The 20,817-nt window shown below is 45.9% G+C and overlaps 1 protein-coding gene and 1 long non-coding RNA gene across 5 annotated transcripts in view; one reads left to right on the top strand and one right to left on the bottom strand.

The window, feature by feature from the left end:
- Positions 1-13,990, bottom strand: part of RPAP1 (RNA polymerase II associated protein 1) — a 48,155-nt gene extending 34,165 nt beyond the window's left edge. Inside the window, exons 1-4 of one of the 4 annotated variants that reach the window (XM_086892842.1) lie at positions 4,235-4,296; positions 3,471-3,818; positions 1,037-1,314; positions 20-162 (exon numbers count right to left, since the gene is read on the bottom strand). In XM_086892842.1, the coding sequence (XP_086748968.1) occupies positions 20-162; positions 1,037-1,229 (336 nt within the window). In that variant the 5' untranslated portion in view covers positions 1,230-1,314; positions 3,471-3,818; positions 4,235-4,296. Of the gene's footprint in view, positions 1-19; positions 163-1,036; positions 1,315-3,035; positions 3,819-4,234; positions 8,601-13,372 lie in introns of those variants that run through there. The other 3 variants (XM_086892840.1, XM_086892841.1, XM_086892838.1) reach the window with 3 other exon arrangements.
- LOC147652572 (uncharacterized) lies at positions 13,440-19,409 on the top strand. Its single transcript, XR_015287962.1, has 2 exons — positions 13,440-15,817; positions 16,437-19,409. It is a non-coding gene; the product is annotated as an uncharacterized LOC147652572 (long non-coding RNA).
- The last annotated feature ends 1,408 nt before the right edge of the window (positions 19,410-20,817 follow it).

The raw sequence follows: 20,817 nt of genomic DNA on the forward strand, positions 1-20,817 counted from the left end.
ACACAAAAAACAGACATACAATAATTTTGCTGAAGACAGCTGTAATGTGTCGATCATGACTCTCCAATCTTTCCTCTGGATCTTCATCCTCAAAGTGGACACTAGCACTTTTGGACTTTTTTGGAGGAGCTGGAGTTAGAGTAGGGAGAGTATCAGGAAAACCTGAGGAGGGGAAGCAATAGAAGAAAAAAAAGAATAGTCAAGTTATTGCTGTATAACAACTGTGCAATAGGTACCAGACCAAGGCCTACTAATAGCACCTTTTATTATTGTGATAAGAAATAAAGATAAGGAAGCAATAAGACAATTAAGAGTTCCCTGTCTCTAACTTCAAGTGTGTGGTGGAGAGAAACATGCTTGAAGATTCTATTTATGTACTGGCACAAGATCTTGTCAAAGAGCTCCATAAGCAGGGAAGGGTACTGAGGTCTGACTGCAAGTATTAAGGGAAGAAGCAAAGCTATACAGAAACAAATATTGTCCTTGCAGGTTGTGTTGAGGCATAAAAAACCACATTTCTGCTGAAAACTGTTTATAGTGAAGGATTTGTATGATCGTGAACAAACTCCTTTCCATCTACAACAAACATTATATTTTCTCTACCTGGTACAAAGTATCACAAAACATTTTAAAAAGCACCTTGTGCTTCTGAGATCAAGCACATGACAAAAGTGTTACAGCTACTATTGACAGAAAAAACAAAAGCAAGCCAGATCTGCTGGCTGAAAACTGAAGCTGCTAGGAGAGGTAAATCTCAAAGACACTGGGTCTGGATAGCTGGCAAAATAAGCAGTGAGTGTCCAAACAGTACAAATTACAGAAAACACCTCTTGCTGGCAAGGTAACACAGACAGCCGATAAATGTGGACTAAGGCACCAAAGGTGGTTTTACTGGATGCTAGTAACACTGGGCAAGCCAATTTCCAAGGCTAAGGAATAAATAATACTGCAAGAAGGGCACAAATGCAAGGGAAAAGCAATGTTGGGTTGAGAAACAGAGAGAATCTTAGTAACTCAAAGAAACAAATGAATTTACCATCCAACATGACCACATCTTTGCTGTCATCCTGTAGCGGTGGTCTCTCAGCATCTGTGCTCCCTTCCTTCCCTTTCCTCTTGTCTGCCTTCTTCACAATCTTCACTGCAGGACAAGCTCTGGCTGCCAGGAACTGGTTCTGGAAGCGCAGCAGGTCTGCCTCGGACTCCCCAGGCTTTGGTCTCGACAACATCCTGCCGTCTCTCTTGCAGCCCAGCCACACGTGCTTTTCACACAGGACTCGAACACATGGAAAACTGGTAACAGAACTGGATTTCCTGGAGACAGGATGGGGACAGCAAGGGAAAACTCATTTTTGTCCCACCCTTGTGTTTCTGTAAATACTACAGATCCCCTACTTCAGGATCACCTAAACACAAACACTTAAATGGGAGTCCCACATGAATGAAAGTCTGTTCTTCATTGCTGAACAAAAGACTGCTCAACAAGCCTGCATGAGTTCTATCAGCCAGCTAGGAGCAGAATGGCATCCAGTCAGCAAAAAGACAGACAAAAAGAGCATCAATATCAGAATGCATACAACATGGCCTGAGATTTACAAAGTCAGAGTAACATCTTGTCCAAGACAACAGATTTGACTTCCTCAATTATCAGCGTCAACCAAGAATCTCTGAGGCACAGCATCACAGAAACCTCCCCCTCCAGCATACCATCTTTTCCAGATCCCAGCATTAACATCCCTGGATGTTAATCTTGCTTCTCTTGGATGCAAGAGACTGTCCACACAGATCTGGACAATACACTCCCTGACTCTGTTTGCTCTCCTTCTCACTCAGATCTCCCAAGTGAAAAATGTCTTTCTTCCTGATGTGGACCTCCTGTTTCCGTTCTCGTTCACTGGCCCCTTACTGGCAGAAGCTGTGCTATTTCCAAGAACATTTCTTCAGTTGCTGCCCAGGCCAGTTTGAGGTTGAGAAACAAGGTTAGATTTATACAGACTGTTTTACTCTGTGCACATGACAACTCACCAGGAAGACAACTACCGCACCTTCCATCTACCAGACAGGAAAATATTGGTCACTATTGCTCCCCACCTCTGATTCCCAGAGCCTGGGACCAGCAATCCATTTCTTACAGGCAGCAAGTACACTGTTTGCAAATACATGTCACTGTACTCCTAGCATAAGCCCACACCTACTTGCTGTTTATTTATGGAGCTTGCTGCCACAACAAGGCTCCCACAGCCAGACTTCTCTTGCTTGGACCCTCTTTGATATCCATAAGGAGAGGAACACGTATCCCAAGCCAAGTGTTCCCTGCCCTGTCATCACAGGCTTCAAAGCCCAAAAGAGGAGGATGCCTGCTTTAACAGACACAAAACACACACTTGGAAGCAAAGGCTGCTGCTTTGCTCTCTGCAAGGAGCCTCCTCCACACACAGCTCTACATAAACTTGTCCAAGTCTCTCCCTACCAAAACACTTCAGATATACAGCACGCCTTCAAACTGCCTTTGTTTCTCTGGGAAACTGTCAGAAGCACAAGGAGACAACTAAGTAGCCATTCTTAATGACCTTGGACGTTCTTCCAGGAACCCTTTCCTCAAAGGCTTTGCCTCAATACACGTGGGAGCTGCAGACAGAACGAATGTAGGGAAAACACGCTGCTTTCTTCTCAGGCCACCTTTTCCCATGTCCCATGGAAGCCATCGCAGCACATCACCAACACCCCCTTGGCTGTCAGGAGTCCTCATTCCTACCCACCAGAGCTCAGAGCAAACGCACAGGACAACTAACCAACTCCTGAGGATCAGCACTAACCCCAGGATCCTGCAGCCTGGTTCCCTCCAGCCTTGCAGCTCGCTGCTTAACAGCTCACCATTCACCATCTGTTTGACCAGAGGGACCACCAGCATAGGCAACACACTGAGATATTGTCCTAGGAACACAGGTGAGGGATCAGAAATGCTGTCCAAGGACTACGAGCACCTTTGCACTCCACAACATAGTGATTGCTGTGTGAATACACTATCATCTTACTTGATAAAATCCAACACTGGTAGACTTTTTAATTTCTTCTGGTTCATCTGCCTTTACAGTGCATTTTTCTTCCACAGCAGCAGAGTCCAACATGCAAAGGGAGACAGTAGCATCTTTGAACCAGATACAATCAAAAGAGAAATTATGTATATGTTGAAGCAAAAAAGTCATCTGTGACTGCTACTGTCATTTGTGAATCCTGGACAAAGCCTTTTTACCCATTCTCAACTCTAGAATTTTGCATTGTTTTGATAAAGTTATCAGATCTGGGTGAAAGAGGAATACAAGGTTGTCCTGTCACAATTAGAGCCTCAAATTAACCTCTTTCTTCAGACCTTGTTGGTTGTGGTAAGAATTTAAAAAGAGAAGCAGAGAGTCAAACGTCAGACTCTCCTGGGCAGCCCAGCAGCCAGTGGAAAAATGCAGTTTCCCCACCTGAGATCAGCAGGCAATGAAAGCCTCTCTTAGGATTATTGTCTCCTTTGCAAAATGGTGATGTGCATTCTCTGCTCTGTCACAAAAATACTTTCAGCACACAATGCTGTAATGGCCAACAGTCTTCTCGACACTTTTGCTTGCTACAGAGAAGGCAGACACGGGAAAGACTCCTCCCAAATGAAAAACCCCAGCCACAAGAGTCAACAGATGCAAGAAATTCTCCTCAAAGAAGCTCCACATCTCATGCTGGTCACACAAGACTCATTGACTGTGACTCTGCCTGTCGGCACACACACAACACCCTGCCGATAGAAACGCTGCTGTCCCAGCTTGTCGCGAGAGTCTCTGCAATAAACAGAAACCAGAATAGCGCAAAATAAAATGAAAAACAAGCTGCTATTAACACACTGAAAAGCTGCTGCGCCCCACCGTTCCCACCGCGTTCCCAGCCCTCAGGGATTTTCACAAACGACTCTGAATCAAGTCTTAAACAGGCGACGGAGACTCGGCCTGGAAAGGCCTCTCTGACGGGGGGCAGGGGGGGAGAGGGAGGCGCACAGCGGCACAGATCCCGCAGCATCTCCCTGTGCGGCGGGCACGGCCACTGCACCGGGGGCCGCGCGGCGCCCGCAGCCGCGCTCCTCATTACACCAGGGTAAAGGCGAAGTGCTGGGCCCCTGCCGGCTACACCCTGCCGGCCACGCGCGGGGTTCCCGCGGCAGGAGAGGCCCCGCTGCCGCCACAGCCCGGCCGCCACTCACCTGCGCGGCGCCGCCGCTGCCGCCGCCACTTCCGCCCTCCCCGGCGGCGCTTCCGCCCGGCCGCCGCCACTTCCGGCCGGCCCGGCCCCGCCAGCTCGGCCTGAGCGTGTGCGGCCCCCGGAGCTGCCCCGGGCCCAAACACCGGGCACCCGCATCCCGCAGCCAGGGTCTGCACACACACAGATGCCTTTATCTCAACGCAGGAGCTCGGCTCCGCACTGCCGGAGGGCGAGGCCGTGCCCGAGACCGGAGCTGTTCTGGGAGAGCAGATACACAAAGCTCTGTGAACGTGGCTGTAATTTATTATTCATAACTGACTGCTTGTAATGCGTGCCGAGCTTGATTAGAAACTATGGGAGAGCTGTGGGAACTTGCAGGAGCTTTGGTTTTAATGCTGGTTATTGATTTCAGCGCTTGGTCAACTTTCAGCCCTTTTCCAGAACGAGTCAGGTTGGAAGGGACCACAGTGGCTCATGTGGCCCAACCTCCTCGCTCAAGCAGGGTCATCCCAGAGCACAGGGCACAGGACTGCATCCAGGTTCTTGAATATCTCCAGTGAGGGAGATTCCACAACCTCTCTGGACAACCTGCTCGGTCACAGGTATAATAAAGAAGTTCTTCAAATGCAGGTAGAACTTCCTGTGGATCAGTTTCTGACCCTTCATCATTTCCCCTCTTTCTTGGCAGCATCCTCTGACACCCTCCCTTGAGATACCGACAGACACTGGTGAGATGAATAAAAATAATAGACCTGGGAAAAGAAGCCTTTGAGCATGAAAACAGGCACAGATTCTCATTGGTGCTGGGACTGGACCAGGTGGGCTCACGGTTTGGGAAGGACTAACCACAAGTGCCCTGATGCTGTAAAAAAATTAAGCATTTTTTCACTGTTTGGGGGTTTTTAAAAAGCCTTTGAAAGCTGCAACAGTACTGAAAAATTACAGCCAGAAACAGATTTTATCCATTAGGACCACTGAAAGCACTTCAATTTCTAGATCTCTGTTCATCTTCAAGCCAGGCATCAGAGCACCACTGGTTTTACAAGAGGGTGGGGCAGATGCAGTGGTGCAAGTAGAAGATTTCTCTCTCCCACTTCAAGGCTTTCCTGGGGCTGAACTTGGGAATGGTTTCCCATGCACCCCATGTACCCAGCTCAGTTCTCCCACCTGCACAGTAAGGCAGGGAGGCCGTGGCAGTGCTTGTGTTGGAACGTGTTTGGGTGAAGTGCCAGGACTGCTGAGACTGTCTGACAGCTGCTTATGGTTCTGATTCAAGACAGCCATGAGCATTTTCCCTCCCTGACTCCTCTCACGCTGGCTGCACAGCTTCTGTGGCCACACACAGCATCTCTTAGCATGCAGGTGAAATGAGGAAGTAATCTTTTTTGCCAGAAAAACATAAAAATAAAATATATTCTCTTTTAATTACTGCAAAACACCCATCAAAACTGCCAGAGTTGTATGTATCTTTCCTTCATTCCATTAATTATTTACCTTCATTTTTAATAATACAGTTAAGGGCACTATATATAGCTTCTGCTCTATCAATAAATCATGCTTGTGTGTCTTCATATTTACCCTATAAAATTATAAGTGCCAACATGCTTGCATGGATTTGCTAAGCGATTCTAGCAATGAAATCCCCAGCAGTGCATGTCTTGGAGTCTTTGGTGGTGAACTCAAATATTCCTCACACAGTAAGAGCTTTTTTTATGAGACTTTTTATGATATTTCTTTATTTTATAAGGTCACCAGTCTTTTCACAAGTTCCAACAGTCTCCTTCATCCCCGTCTTAGAGCTCTGTGCTGATTTAAAACCCAGTGGGAATATTAAACCTACTTGAGCTGCTCCTGTTCCCCTGCCCCCTTCCAGCAGCGGAGGAAACACTAGGAGAGAATATAAATTGGAGTAAGAGTTTACTGAAAAATTGCAGTAACCACAACAATATTAATAAAAGAGTATATAAAAGAGTGTTTTACCCACAAAAGGGTATTCACCACTGAACAAACAAAAACACTCCCTAAAGACCACAGCCAGTGTGGTTTTCCAAGACGAAGGCAAAATGATGACTGGCCCTGTGCTAGGCAGCATGGTATATATGGCAAAACAAAAGCAGAATGTTGAAACGGCTTACAATTTAAGGTTTCCCCCTCAGACCAAAAACAATGGAAGAACAGGGACAAGGCAAAACCTGGTGGGACCTGACAGGGTTCTGAGGCAAGTCAGAGGACCCTCTTCCTGGGCCTGACTTTGTGGGAGCGGTACTGGAGAGCTTGGAGATTCCAGAGGCAGTTCCAGTGGCTGCTGCAGCTGCAGCCTGGGCTCCACATGGCTCAGCTGGGCTCTGTCTTTGAGCACCAAATCAGAAAAGCCACATCCCCGAGCATAGCAAAAGATGGCCACCCTTCTACTTCCAGACCCTGACTTCCTCCTGCTCCAACCACGTTCTTGCCATGACATGAATGGTATGGAATTATACAGTGCTAGAAACTCTATTCTTTTCCGCTATAACCATAATGAACTCGTCACAGTTTGTCGTGACTTTTTGACCTATCACCAAACCCAGGAATCCACACAGTATCATAATGGCAATGCACACAAGCCACCTTCCCCATCCCATAAATCCAAGTCACTTTAGTATGTGTGATCCACAATCCAGGCTTAGTCCATCAAACTAGTCCTTTGGTTCCATTGCTTGAAACAGTTCTCCCATTTGTTCAGCAATCTCCTTCATCTTCTGACGTGCCTCTTCTATGGTGGTGGTGGCGTTATGGACAGTGACACAGCATTCTCCATCCATTAGCTTTAGCATCCCACACACTCCATTCTCTTTCAACAACAACATATCTAGGGCTAATCGGTTCTGCAAAGCCATTTTTGATGCCTGCTGGGCCTGCACATTTGGTTCCCTGAGTGAACGTCCGGTCCAGTTGCTTAACACATGGACTTGCCTAGTTAAGTTCTCCAAGACATACTTGTGCTGTTGGATAACTCCACTGGACACAAAAAATGATTCTAAGTCTAAAGCAACATTTTGTCCCCAGGCATAATAGTCAGGGACTTGAATCCCCCGAATCCACCCTTTTGCATCTGTTGGATCGTGGACTTCTCTCCGCGCTTTGGAGTTACGATAAAGTGTATAATTGAACGTTTTAGATGGACACATGGTAGGAAACCCAATAGTACACTGGAGTCCAGCCATATCATACATGTTCAAGTGGGAATACATTTTCCCATCTGAACATGCCCATACCGTTCCCCGTGGAGCTGGATATTGGGCTTGTGAACATTGATACAGGTCACCTTGGGGAACTTCCTGTGCTTCGCTGCTTGAATTCCAGACCCTCCTTTGGTCAGGGCCATGCGTAATGGGAATGCCGCAGGATAGTGCTGTCTCCGAATTCTCGTAAGACCCATTGCACCGGGTGTCTTGGTTTAGATAGCCATAGTTGGGATAATCCCAACAGGTACACATGTCCCGGATAAAAGTTCTCAGCTCTGAGATGTACCAGGTTTCTATAGGCTCACCTGCTCCTGTGGTACAATCTAATATACGGGAACAATTCAGAAAGGAGGTCTCTGATTTACTTTGGGTAATGCTTCTACGGTTCCTCACTTTCCAGCAGATGCTCTCTCCGTTAGGTAGTATGGTCTGATGGTCCTTACAGTCTGATTTCTCCACTTCCCATTCTACTATTTTCCCCGTGGGGACCCTGGAAGCCCACTGTAGGGTAGATACAGGGTCAAAGATTTGCTTCAGAGACCAGGCCCACTCATAATTTGTTCGGTTAACTTGGTGCGCGGTTCCTGGGTTATCAGGGATTTGTATACACCATCCTGCATCCCAGTGTAAATTGTACTCATGTTCAAAAAACCCACCCTCAGCAGGAGAATCCCACCACGGTACCACAGTGCAAGGGATAGAAGTGACATTTTGCAATGTCTCGGTAGGATTGGTGTCTAATGACCGATAGCATGTCTGATTCCATAAATGGCTCCAGGTAGAATCACGTGGGAGCTGGTAAAAGGCGTTCTTGTATTCTACCCATGTCCCATTTGCATCCCATTGTTGTCCTTCTTTCTGGTCTAGGAACTGGGATTCCACCATTCCCCAGGTAACATTTCCTCCTGTTTTTTTAAGATTATCCAGTTCTCTCGTTAATATTTCCGAAAAATTTAACCAAATCATCATAAATCTAAACCCCTCTGATGCAGAGTTGGGAAGGTTGACACATATTCCTTGATTTGTGTGATTCCAAATATGCATAAATCCTTGTATCAACTCCCAAGCTAAATTTGGTTCGGTACTCTGATTCTCAGTCGCTTGAGACAAAATCATACATCCATAACATAAGAGTAAAAACTTTTCCCACACCATTTTTTCTCTAGTAAGAAGGCAAAATAGGCTTAGCAAAATCAAACTAAAAAATACACAAATGATCCGTCCACTCAACAGTTGAAAGCATAGGTCCAGCAGTGGATTTCAGATAATCTGTAAAACATATACATGCATAAAAACAAAACATGATTAAAAGGAGGGAACGATCCACCACCTGGCACACAAGTCAAGTGGCTTTTTTAAGGTCAGGGATACCAATCCTACTCTTGATAATTCTGCCAAAACCAGCTGCCCTAAGTAATGGAGAAGACTCGCTAGCTTCTTTTGTTCCAGGAGCATGAGTAGGGATTGAAGACAAAACGCTGTGATTTATGGGCACCTCTTAACTCCCCAGCAGCTACTGACTCTATGTACCCCATTTGACACCCTCCTGCCCATTCATGTTCATGATGTTTCAGGTTCCTCTTCAAGAGTCCACTGGTGCATTCAACAACCTCATTTGCCTGGGTATAGTATGGAGTGAGAAAGATCCACCAGATTCCTTCATCCTGTGCCCACTCTTGAACCACTCCAGCAGCAAAGTGACTACTGTTGGACTGGGGGGGATTAGAACCATGGCAAATAATCATACCACAGATTCAGTCCTTTAACAGTGATGTGCCCTGCTGCTCTTGCTACTGCCTCAGCTTGAGTGAGCTCTGACATTACTTCCATCCTGACTCCAGGAAAGGCTCTATATAGTCCAGGTCTCCCAGAGGCCTTTTCTGTGTCACTAGTGAAGGGATGCCTCCTGCATCCCTGTTGTACGGGGCTGCTGTTTCTCTAGCCCCGTACAACACTGGCCACAGAGTGAGATGATAGTGTCAGACAGTTCCCAAGTGACAGCTGTGTTACCAGCTCCCTTAAAAAGATCCTTAAATCCTGAATGGTCTCCCTTGACATGTAACCACTCTAGCAGATGTTTCTATTTTTCTTCTCCCTTTACTGTCATATCTGCCACACAGGTCAGTGAATCTACCTGATTATTCAACAGGTGAGCCAGACTATCCCTCTTCTGGCAGGCAGGGTTCCACCTCAACGAGAAAAACTTTTGCTTAATAAGTTTAGGGTGTCTTCCCGTTTCTCTCACTGCCATACTGGCAAATCAATAGTAATAGTAAACTGGTTTTGTTTGCAAAGTGGGAGCCGATTGGTGCATCCCTTAAAAACGGCATAGGCTGTTGTATAAACGAACACTGGTTCTTTAGTATCAGCCTCTAACAATCACCCTGCACATAGCTACCAATTCACCCATCTGAGCACTTTCTTCTCCCCTTGTCACAATTCTGTCCCCTGAATCAGCATGCAGGAACACCGCTCAATATTTCCCTCTATTTTGGAGCACGCTTCAGTGAACCACACACTTTTCAGGTGGGGCTCAACTTGAGGGGTAGGTTTTATATAAGAAGGGAGGCTCCAGGTCCATTAGACTGCCAGGCAATTCCTGTATTTGGAGCACTGTGGGTGCTCTGTCCTCTATCTGAGGCATATGGCAGTGATGATGTAACTGTTCATACCGCCTTCTTACTGCTTCTCCCTGCACAACCCTGCACCACGTGGGGTTCTGGACAGTACGGGTTTCAAGACCTTGAAAGGTCCCGCTAGGATAATTGGCTCTTGCCATATGACTTCTTCAGCTTCCTGTAGAGCTAGACTAGCCACACAGGCACTTCTACCAAACTGAATAAGGTTTTTTGCATCTTTAGAGCTGTGCAAATAAAACCTGACAGGGCGAGTTGAACCCTTCGGTCCACATTGCCACATATGCATTGATAATCCATGAATTGCAAAGCCCCATTTGATATGAAATGGATCTGTTGGATGCATTGGTCCTAAAACCTGCTCAAATATCAAAACTTTTAAGACTTCTGCATGGACAGAGGTCCAGTCACAGATGACTCTCCTCTTAACATCCTCTGGTATGTTAAATCACAATGAGGGCAGGCTATAATGGAGAAAGCCAAAATGTGTTTTTTCCAAATTACCAGCAGGGCAAGGGCATGCTGTAGTTCCTTCTATCCAGGAATTTTAATTTGCTTAAGGGAAGTCAAGGCTTTGGGGTGAACACACACTGTTCCTCCCCTCCACCATACTCCCAGAAGCTTTACTTCAGAAGATGGGGGTTGCATCTTTTCTCCTGAAATATGAAAACCTAAATTTTCAGGGTGAGTAATTATCTCTGTTTGAGTTTGTCCTACTATTGTGGCATTGGGGCTGGCCACCAATATATTGTGAATATATTGATCTGCTTTAGTTCTCTCTATAGGCATCACTATAGAGCATGCCATCTTCTCCAGATCCCAGCATTAACATCCCTGGCAGGATGCAAGAGACTGTCCACACAGATCTGGACAATACACTCCCTGACTCTGTTTGCTCTCCGTCTCACCCAAGTGAAAAGTGTCTTTCTTCCTGATGTGGACCTCCTGTTTCCATTCTCTTTCACTGGCCCCTTAATGGCAGAAGCTGTGCTATTTCCAAGCATCTTCAGTTGCTGCCCAGGCCAGTTTGAGGTAGAGAAACAAGGTTAGATTTATACAGACTGTTTTACTCTGTGCACACTCACCAGGAAGACAACCATTCTACCTCCCATCTACCAGGCAGGGAAATGTTGACTATTGCTCCCCACCTCTGATTCCCAGAGCCTGGGACCAGCAATCCATTTCTTACAGGCAGCAAGCAAACTGCAAATACATTTCACGCTAATTCCAGTCACTGATCAGCACTAATGCTGCAGACTTGGCACCCTCCCACCCTCAGTATGTTGAAATAGTTTGTGCATATTTGATTTCTTCCACTTTTAAAAGCCCAGCAGGACTCAGGCATGATTTATGGAGAAGTTGGAAAGGAAAGTGGACTTGGATTTTTAAAACTGCAGTTATCTGCCAGAGCAATAGGCAGAATACATGAGAAAATGCAAAGCATGGAAGTAAATCTCTGCCCCAATCTCAGACAAAAACAGAGTTCAATCATTGTGCAGGCACAGCCACTGCCCTGAAGTCATGGTTTCTCTTACGCTATTACCATAATTGATTGTAAAATATGTGGGGAGAAACCTTGTGGGAAAGATGCTCAGACACAAGAGTTATTGCCTGTAGAATTTATGACCTACACTTGGAATATTTATACTGTTTTCAGGGATCTCATTCTTGACCAAGGCTGGTTAAGTGAGATGCTCTTAGTTCTAAGATAAAAAAAGGGAGTCGGGATGTTTTACATTTGTTTATTGGTTTTATGCAAGGCATTGGTGTAAAACCATCAACCAAAGGCCCCTTCAGGGCAGGAAGGCAGGAAGGAGCACCCTGCTACTGTCAGGGAAGGGACTAAGACAAAAACACCTGGGATCTCACTGTGGCTCTGACTGATGCTGGGAATGCAGAAACGCTCCCTTCCAGCCCACTCCCCTTGCAACTGCATAGCAAAAACTGAAACCTCCACAGACAGCTCCTTCTGTTTTTTGTGTATACCTAGCATAAGCACACACCTACTTGCTGTTTATTTATGGAGCTTGCTGCCACAACGGGGCTCCCACAGCCAGACTTCTCTTGCTTGGACCCTCTTTGATATCCATAAGGAGAGGAACACATATCCCAAGCCAAGTGTTCCCTGCCCTGTCATCACAGGCTTCAAAGCCCAAAAGAGGAGGATGCCTGCTTTAACAGACACAAAACACACACTTGGAAGCAAAGGCTGCTGCTTAGCTCTCTGCAAGGAGCCTCCTCCACACACAGCTCTACATAAACTTGTCCAAGTCTCTCCCTACCAAAACACTTCAGATATACAGCACGCCTTCAAACTGCCTTTGTTTCTCTGGGAAACTGTCAGAAGCACAAGGAGACAACTAAGTAGCCATTCTTAATGACCTTGGACGTTCTTCCAGGAACCCTTTCCTCAAAGGCTTTGCCTCAATACACGTGGGAGCTGCAGACAGAACGAATGTAGGGAAAACACGCTGCTTTCTTCTCAGGCCACCTTTTCCCATGTCCCATGGAAGCCATCGCAGCACATCACCAACACCCCCTTGGCTGTCAGGAGTCCTCATTCCTACCCACCAGAGCTCAGAGCAAACGCACAGGACAACTAACCAACTCCTGAGGATCAGCACTAACCCCAGGATCCTGCAGCCTGGCTCCCTCCAGCCTTGCAGCTCGCTGCTTAACAGCTCACCATTCACCATCTGTTTGACCAGAGGGACCACCAGCACAGGCAACACACTGAGATACTGTCCTAGGAACACAGGTGAGGGATCAGAAATGCTCTCCAAGGTCCATGAGCACTTCCATACTGCACAACATATAGACTGTTATGTGGCCACACTATCATCTGCTGCTGTACACCCTGTCTATATGAAAAGTCTCACAAAAGAGTTTTCTGTCACGGTCTGGACCTGCAGTGGACACTGTCTGAAAAATCCACCAGCTCTGCAGGAAGTTTTTCAGGCGTGGTTGGGCCGAGAGATCTCAGTCAGACTAAAAGAAAACACAAGAGCACTGAAGGCAATAAAGCCACAGATTTCTTCGAAGGTCAAGATTCTGAATCAACCAACTGTAGTCCAAGTGTGAGCCTGGTCAGGAAGGTCACTTATGACAGTGAGGGACCCTAAGCACCAGTGCGCACTAGTTTGTCACAGCGAACGGCGTTTACAGAGAAACGGAGCTCCACAATGCTCTCCCAAATGCCTTCCAGCAGCAGCGTTTAAGCTTTGAGGCAAACGCTGCCACGCTGGGCCGCTGCTCTGGGCAGCCCAGGCCGCCACTCACCTGCGCCGGCTCCGCGCCGCTCCCCGGCACCTCCGCCCTCCCCGGGCGCCGCTTCCGCCCGCCCGCCGTCACTTCCGCCGGCCGCGGGGAGCTCAAGGCAGCTCATTGAGCTTTCTTTTCGGCTTTCTACATGTGTATCGCGGCCCTGGGGCCCGGCACGGTGGTTACGGCTGCCCGCTGCCGCCACAGCCCGGCCCGGGGCTCCTGGAGGGACATCCCGCCTTAGGCCGCGGCTGTGGGTTCGGCCTGAGCGTGTGCGGCCCCCGGAGCTGCCCCGGGCCCAAACACCGGGCACCCGCATCCCGCAGCCAGGGTCTGCACACACACAGATGCCTTTATCTCAACGCAGGAGCTCGGCTCCGCACTGCCGGAGGGCGAGGCCGTGCCCGAGACCGGAGCTGTTCTGGGAGAGCAGATACACAAAGCTCTGTGAACGTGGCTGTAATTTATTATTCATAACTGACTGCTTGTAATGCGTGCCGAGCTTGATTAGAAACTATGGGAGAGCTGTGGGAACTTGCAGGAGCTTTGGTTTTAATGTTGGTTATTGATTTCAGCGCTTGGTCAACTTTCAGCCTTTTTACCTGGGAAATGAGTTCTCTGAGCGTGAGAAGAGGCACAGATCCTCTTGGGGCTTGGGCTGGAGCAGGTGGGCTCACTGTTTGGGAAGGACTCACTGCAAGGTCTCTGATGCCAGAAGAAATGAAGCGCTGGGGGTTTTTATCCCTTCAGAAAGCTGTGATACTAAAAGTTTCAACCAGGAACAAGTTCGTTATGGTCATTGAAAACACTTACATCTATGGAAACAAAGATAATCCTTTATCCTGTTGGGAGACAGCCAGCCTTAACCATATTGTCAGGGAAACAGCACTGTGATTAACTCATTTAAAATCTGGAATGAAAATTTCAAGTTTTTTAAATGCTGGGCAGCAAACATCTCCCTCAGCTTCGTGTCTTCTGATGAGCAACCATGTTCCTGACATGATAAAGTTGACAACTGCACTATTTTAGATCATTGTGCACTCCTTGAAGGATGAATCAACTTGAAGATGCCCCATTAGGTGTACTACATAACCAAGAGTGACTGTGATTGTAACCTCATGATCAGACATATGATTCTGGCAGAGGTGTTTGAGCAGTTACTGCTGTTACAGCTGGTGCACTCGTAGATGCCCCTAAAAGGAGGAATAAATAGATCTGCTCTTAAATACATTTAGAGATTTGCAGAAGGGACCCTCAAGAGTGTTTGCAGTGCTTCTCCAGCTCTGCCCTGCCAGACTGCAGTTCATCAGCTGGTGGAGCTCTGCTTTGTGCTCCCTGAAGCAAAAGAAATCATATTAAAGTCAAACCTAGTTCAGGAATAGCAGTGCCTGCTGAGAAATGGAGTGTCAAATTCTCCATTTCACTGAAAATAACTGCTACCCTACCACCACCATCTGCCACTTAATATTGTTGTTCCTAATATATGCTGGTTTGGGATGCAAGAAACACTTTGAAATAATTGTGCAGGTTTCTTGCAGTTAAACTTCAAGAGCAGAAGCTTCTCATCCTTCTTCTGTGGAACCACCCACCATCCTGATGGCTCCAGGACTGTTGCTACAGGTCTGGCTGGTTGAAGTGAGGAGTTTAATGTGTCCTTTGGCACCTTGTTGCCTTTTATGATCATTGCTTCTGGTGCAGTGAAGGTCAGGTGGGGCTGCTCCAAAATCTATTGAAATCAATGGTTTATGCCTCTGATTGAAGCAAAATGAGAAACCAAGGTTTTAGTTTTTGCACTACTCATCTTCAGGCCAGGCATCAGAACACCACTGGTTTTACAAGAGGGTGGGGCAGATGCAGTGGTGCAAGTAGAAGACTTCTCTCTCCCACTTCAAGGCTTTCCTGGGGCTGAACTTGGGAATGGTTTCCCATGCACCCCATGTACCCAGTTCAGTTCTCCCACCTGCACAGTAAGGCAGGGAGGCCGTGGCAGTGCTTGTGTTGGAACGTGTTTGGGTGAAGTGCCGGGACTGCTGAGACTGTCTGACAGCTGCTTATGGTTCTGATTCAAGACAGCCATGAGCATTTTCCCTCCCTGACTCTTCTCACGCTGGCTGCACAGCTTCTGTGGCCACACACAGCATCTCTTAGCATGCAGGTGAAATGAGGAAGTAATCTTTTTTGCCAGAAAAACATAAAAATAAAATATATTCTCTTTTAATTACTGCAAAACACCCATCAAAACTGCCAGAGTTGTATGTATCTTTCCTTCATTCCATTAATTATTTACCTTCATTTTTAATAATACAGTTAAGGGCACTATATATAGCTTCTGCTCTATCAATAAATCATGCTTGTGTGTCTTCATATTTACCCTATAAAATTATAAGTGCCAACATGCTTGCATGGATTTGCTAAGCGATTCTAGCAATGAAATCCCCAGCAGTGCATGTCTTGGAGTCTTTGGTGGTTGTCCTGGGTTGCAGTATATTCTATCACCATCCTCATGTACTGTTGAAACCAGGTGAGGCAGTGCTCCCTGCCTCCCCCCCCCCCCCCCCCCCGGGCTACCTTCTGTTAATGGGCCCATCAATGCCCTGCCCCATGACTCATAGATAACTTCCCCCTGTATTGTCCCCTGTTAATGGGCCCACCACTGCCTTGCTGCATGACTCAGAGATAACTTCCTCCTGGACTGTTTTCTGTTAATGGCTCATCAAGGCTTTATCTCATGACTCACCATCCCATTGTGAGATGCTCCTCCCCGAGGGAGGAGCCAAGCATTCCATACTGGATATAAGCTGAGAATTCGAACACCACAGCAGCCCTTACCTACGGGACTTCCAGAGGACAGGAGCTACTGCTGGACTTTCAGCTGAAGACCAGACCCCCTTTCTTCCAGAGGATCACGCTTCAACAAGACCACCTCATCTGGACGACTACCATCACCCTAACAGGGTTCCAGGCTGTATTCTGACTCTGTCAGTGTTTTTGATATTATTGCATTTATTCTTGTTATCATTTTCCTATTAAATTATAATTCTGACTTGCGATCTCTCACTGGTTTGATTTCAAACTAGTACAGTGGTGAACTCAAATATTCTTCACTCAGTGAGGGCTTTTCTATGAGATTTTAAAGGATTGTCAGTCATCTCATAAGCCCTGAAAATCTCTCTCATCCCCTTCTTCTAGCTTGCCCAAGTCAGTTTCATGTGACTTTCTAAAACATGGTTTTGGTCTTCCAAAGCAGAGAGAAGCAGGAGTGCCTACAGCTGAATGCTTTCTCAGTGGATTGTAACAGGGATGGGATCAGAACTACAAAAACAATATGACAGTGGCCTTGGTGGGATTAGAAAGGTAAATCTGCAAATGTAGCAGTATTATCTGTGTTGCATAGATGATAACTATTAAGATGTGTTGTGTAAAGAGCAAGTGACCATGGAAGCAGATAATTCTTCTGCTGAGAAGACAGAAACTGAAGTTGAGAACAGAGCAGCTGGACAGCAGCGCAGCACGCAGGTCTGCGGGTGAATAGAAAACAAATTATCATAAGGGATCAGTTCAAGATATAAATCTTACTTCTGTTAACTTTTCTTAAAGCTGATGTACTTTTGGTGTGGAACCCTGGCATTCCATGAGAGCTACACCCTACTGAGTAAAGGGCATCCCTGGGACTAGATGAAGCAGGGATATTTTAAATCAAATCAGTGCTTTTTCACCAATAAAAACCACACATCTCTGCTCAATGTGAAGTGATTTAACCATGTAAGTGAGAGGAAAGGATTGTGTGTTTTAAAAAACCCAAAACAGCAGAGTATTTAGTCATCACTAGTAATGCATCTGCCGAACATTATGTTGTCTTTTGACAGTTAGCATGGGATTTCCTCTTTGTTGTTTTTTTTTATCAGTTGTTTCTATAGAAATGCCATTTTTATCAGACTAGATGAAAATATCCTGAAATAACACACCTCTTCAACAAATACAGATAATTCTTTCTCAGTCTATATATTGTATCCCTATCATACTGGGTTTTCCTCTCCTCATTACAACATCCAAATAAAAACCAGTTAAAAGCAAGTCACTGTACAGCTGGGACTCCAGAGAACAGACTCCTGTGGAAATTGGAATGGACAGTCAAGCAAATGTATTTCTCAAGTCAGGTCATTCAGACACTGCCTCTGAAGTGTGTTGCAGGTGAAAATCTATATTTGCAGAGATGGGGAATGCATTGTCATTGCTTCACAGAAGGCTTAAATTAAAATGGTCTTGAGCTGACCCTGCTTGACAATGCCCTCTGTCCCTGCTATCAATGAGGAAAACAACATTTCTGAAATCCAGCTTCTCTGGGCTGAGAACAGTGTCTACCTTTGCTGGTGCTGTGGGATCTATCTGACAAAATCTGAGTGACGTAGTCAATGCATTCAAATCCACTGTCACAGACTTTAAAGGAAGCCTGTCAAAGTGCCTAAGCCTGAGATTTCAAGGAATTTGAGACAGTGTAAAGCACTGGATATGCTCACATGATTGTACTCCATGGCAAATATGAAGAACTGGCTATTTTATTTGCATTAGAATTTGTTCCTTTCTTCTTTTCAGGTTATTTACTTCTGTATAATGGGGAAAACCTTGTACCTTTGCACTTGAACAGGATGAGAGTGCATAAAGTACATGCTTTATCCAAAATCCATCTGTACTAGTCAGCATATGTACAGAAAGGAGTGCCAGGGGAAGCTCATCTCTCCCAGGCTTCAACTCTCACACCTTGGGAACAGAAAGCATGGCTTCTGCAATGCTCTTGCTTTAGGGAGGGACTTTTATGAGGGCAGGTAACAATAGGACAAGGTGAAAAGGCTTTAAACTGACAGGACATATGTTTAGATTAGCTATTAGAAAAAAAATTATGAGAGTGGTGAAGCACTGGAACAGGTTGCCCAGAGAAGGTGTGGATGTCCCATCCCTGGAAATGTTCATGGCCAGGTTAGATGAGGCTTTGAGCAACCTGGTCTTGTGTCCCTTGCCATGGCAGGGTGTATGGAACTAGGTGATCTTTAAAGACCCTTCCAGCCCAAAGCCTACAATAATTCTATGAATATGCAATGTAGATGCCTGCACAGCAACAGTTCCTACTGCCAGTGGACACAAGCCTGGAGTACTCAACTCTAAATAGCTGTGCTAGTGCAGCTAGATCTGCCAAGAGTTTTTAACAGTGATGATCATGATGTCCTGATGATTTAAGTGATCTGGCAGAACTAACTGCAGTCACACAGAGATGGGTTTTCACCTTCATCTTTGGAAATGTAAAGGGCTGTGATGGGTAGCTGTGCCTCGTCTTCTTAAGCACTTTTCCCTGAGTCTTTATTAGGCCAGAGCAGGTTTCCCAAATCCTTTGGACTGCTGTGAAAAGCTGTGGGTTCCCAGAGGAGCGTGAGTGGCATGTATTTCTGCTTCTCACGTGGCAACACACTGCTTCACCCAGCTTTCTGGTAGGGAGAGACAAGCAGACTAATGAGAAATAGAAGGACAGCTCAGTAAAGTGGAAAAGATAACCTGAAAGAGAGGTATTGTAAGGAAGCTACCAGAACTATATTGTTACCACATGAAATGTCTCATGCCTAGAGGTGGCTCTGATACATAGTGCTGCATCACTTTAAAATTCTCTTGCCACTATATAAATAGAAGAAATTACTTTGCTTGTCTTCCACAGGATAGGAGCTTGTACCCTGTATTTCCAGAGGTTCAGTGCTTGTGGTGTTTGGTACATGCATGGCATCAGGATGGGACTGTTCTCTCTCTCACTGGTGGTATTTGGTGATGGAAGTGAAGTGTCGCCCTGAAAATTAAGCCTTCTGATAATGTTTCATAGTTTTAGTTACTTTCCCATGAAAATCCTATAAACGTAAGTCGTTTATCACATTCCTTCTAAGAAATGTCTTTTGATGGATGCTTCTCATGACCAGTGTGCTTGGGAAGGTGGTAACTTAATTATCCAATCTCTGGTCATTGTCGAGAATCTATAAATACTGAAGAATAAAGGGACAGGTTTTTGTCCTGACACTAAGAGTGTTTGTGTGAATCATTTCATGTCCTTTAGCGACAGTGAAGTCAGCAGAAAGCTTCACCTGTACATGCTTTTCTACCAGGCTGACATGTAGGCATCTTTCTAGAGTACTCTCTTATGCTTATTTTTTCCCTGACAACGAGTTCTTTTCGGTGTTGTGGGTTGGGGTTTTTTTAAAATTTATTTTCAGAGGTATTTTTAGCTATTGTGATCTCTTATGATATTTACCTAAATCAGGAGCAAAGAAGATGGCAGTGACCAAAGTAAAGGTCACTGTCAGAGAATGCCCCTCCTGTTAGTGGCAAGTAGTGCCATACCATTAGCAACAGCGATATTTAAAAGCCCTTTTCTTCTGCAGCACAGTTACAGGAGAAATGGCAGAGATCACTGCAGTGCTTGTTCAGTGTCACCATGTGGGAGCATTGATTGCTCAGGTGCATGTGTTGCACCTTTCCATTATGGTTTGTCACTGAGGGCCATACATTTTAAAAGTCTATTTGGCACTGGACAGCAGCCCTGAGTGCTGGCAGACTGCCTTCTAGAGACATACAACAGCAGCAACTGCCCAGCTTTCTTCCCATGGGAAAATATTGGTAACTTTCCAAATTATCGACTTGGCTCTGGAACGACACTGACCAGATGGCTGTTTTGCATCAGAAGTCATGAGCTGTGGAGGTTGATGGATGGATTTGGGCTTCTGAGTTCAACTTGGGAAAGAAGCTGACCAAGCCCCATGATAGTTAGGTATTTCTTGATAAGAATGAAAGGTATTTCCTCATCTTCCAGCCACACATGCAATATTTTGGTGCTTGGAGCTTTTGGTGATTTGCCTAGCCCAGTATTACTCCTTTGGTCAGCCACTGTGCCTGAGAACCTCTCTTTCTTTTAAAAGATAACAAAATATTGAAACAAATTCTTTCTTTTGTATTCTCTTTGATTTACAAAGCCCCACAGTGCCATGGAGGAAAAATCTGGGGACTCAAATTTCGCATGACTGTCTATAGCATGCCATTAATATTGAGATGTCTTTACAGTATTTGTAAGAAGAGTTTTGTACTCATTTTCTCCAAAATATTTTGTAGACAGAACCTGGCTAGCATTAGGCTGAGCTACCAAATCCCACTGAAAAGCAGGGTGCATCAGCTCAGGCTTGGAATGACGTGAGCAGCAAGCACCAGCCTCAGAGGATGCTGGTGCATTACCACAGACATGACTTTTTGCTGCTGCCTGGCTCTCAGAACATCTGTCCAGTTTTGTGCAGGTCTTTTCAGCACATCTGGAACAGGAAATGTCAATACCCGCAGGAAACAACACCCTTGTGTACAGAGAAGGGCAGAGGCACATGTAGATCCTCAGGCTGCCCCTGGCCCTTCCCGTCCTGTCTGGGATTGAGAGTATCTGTTCCAAC

The sequence above is a fragment of the Cyanistes caeruleus genome, chromosome 6, assembly GCF_971803275.1.
Source record: "Cyanistes caeruleus chromosome 6, bCyaCae1.hap1.1, whole genome shotgun sequence".
Classification (NCBI taxonomy): domain Eukaryota; kingdom Metazoa; phylum Chordata; class Aves; order Passeriformes; family Paridae; genus Cyanistes; species Cyanistes caeruleus.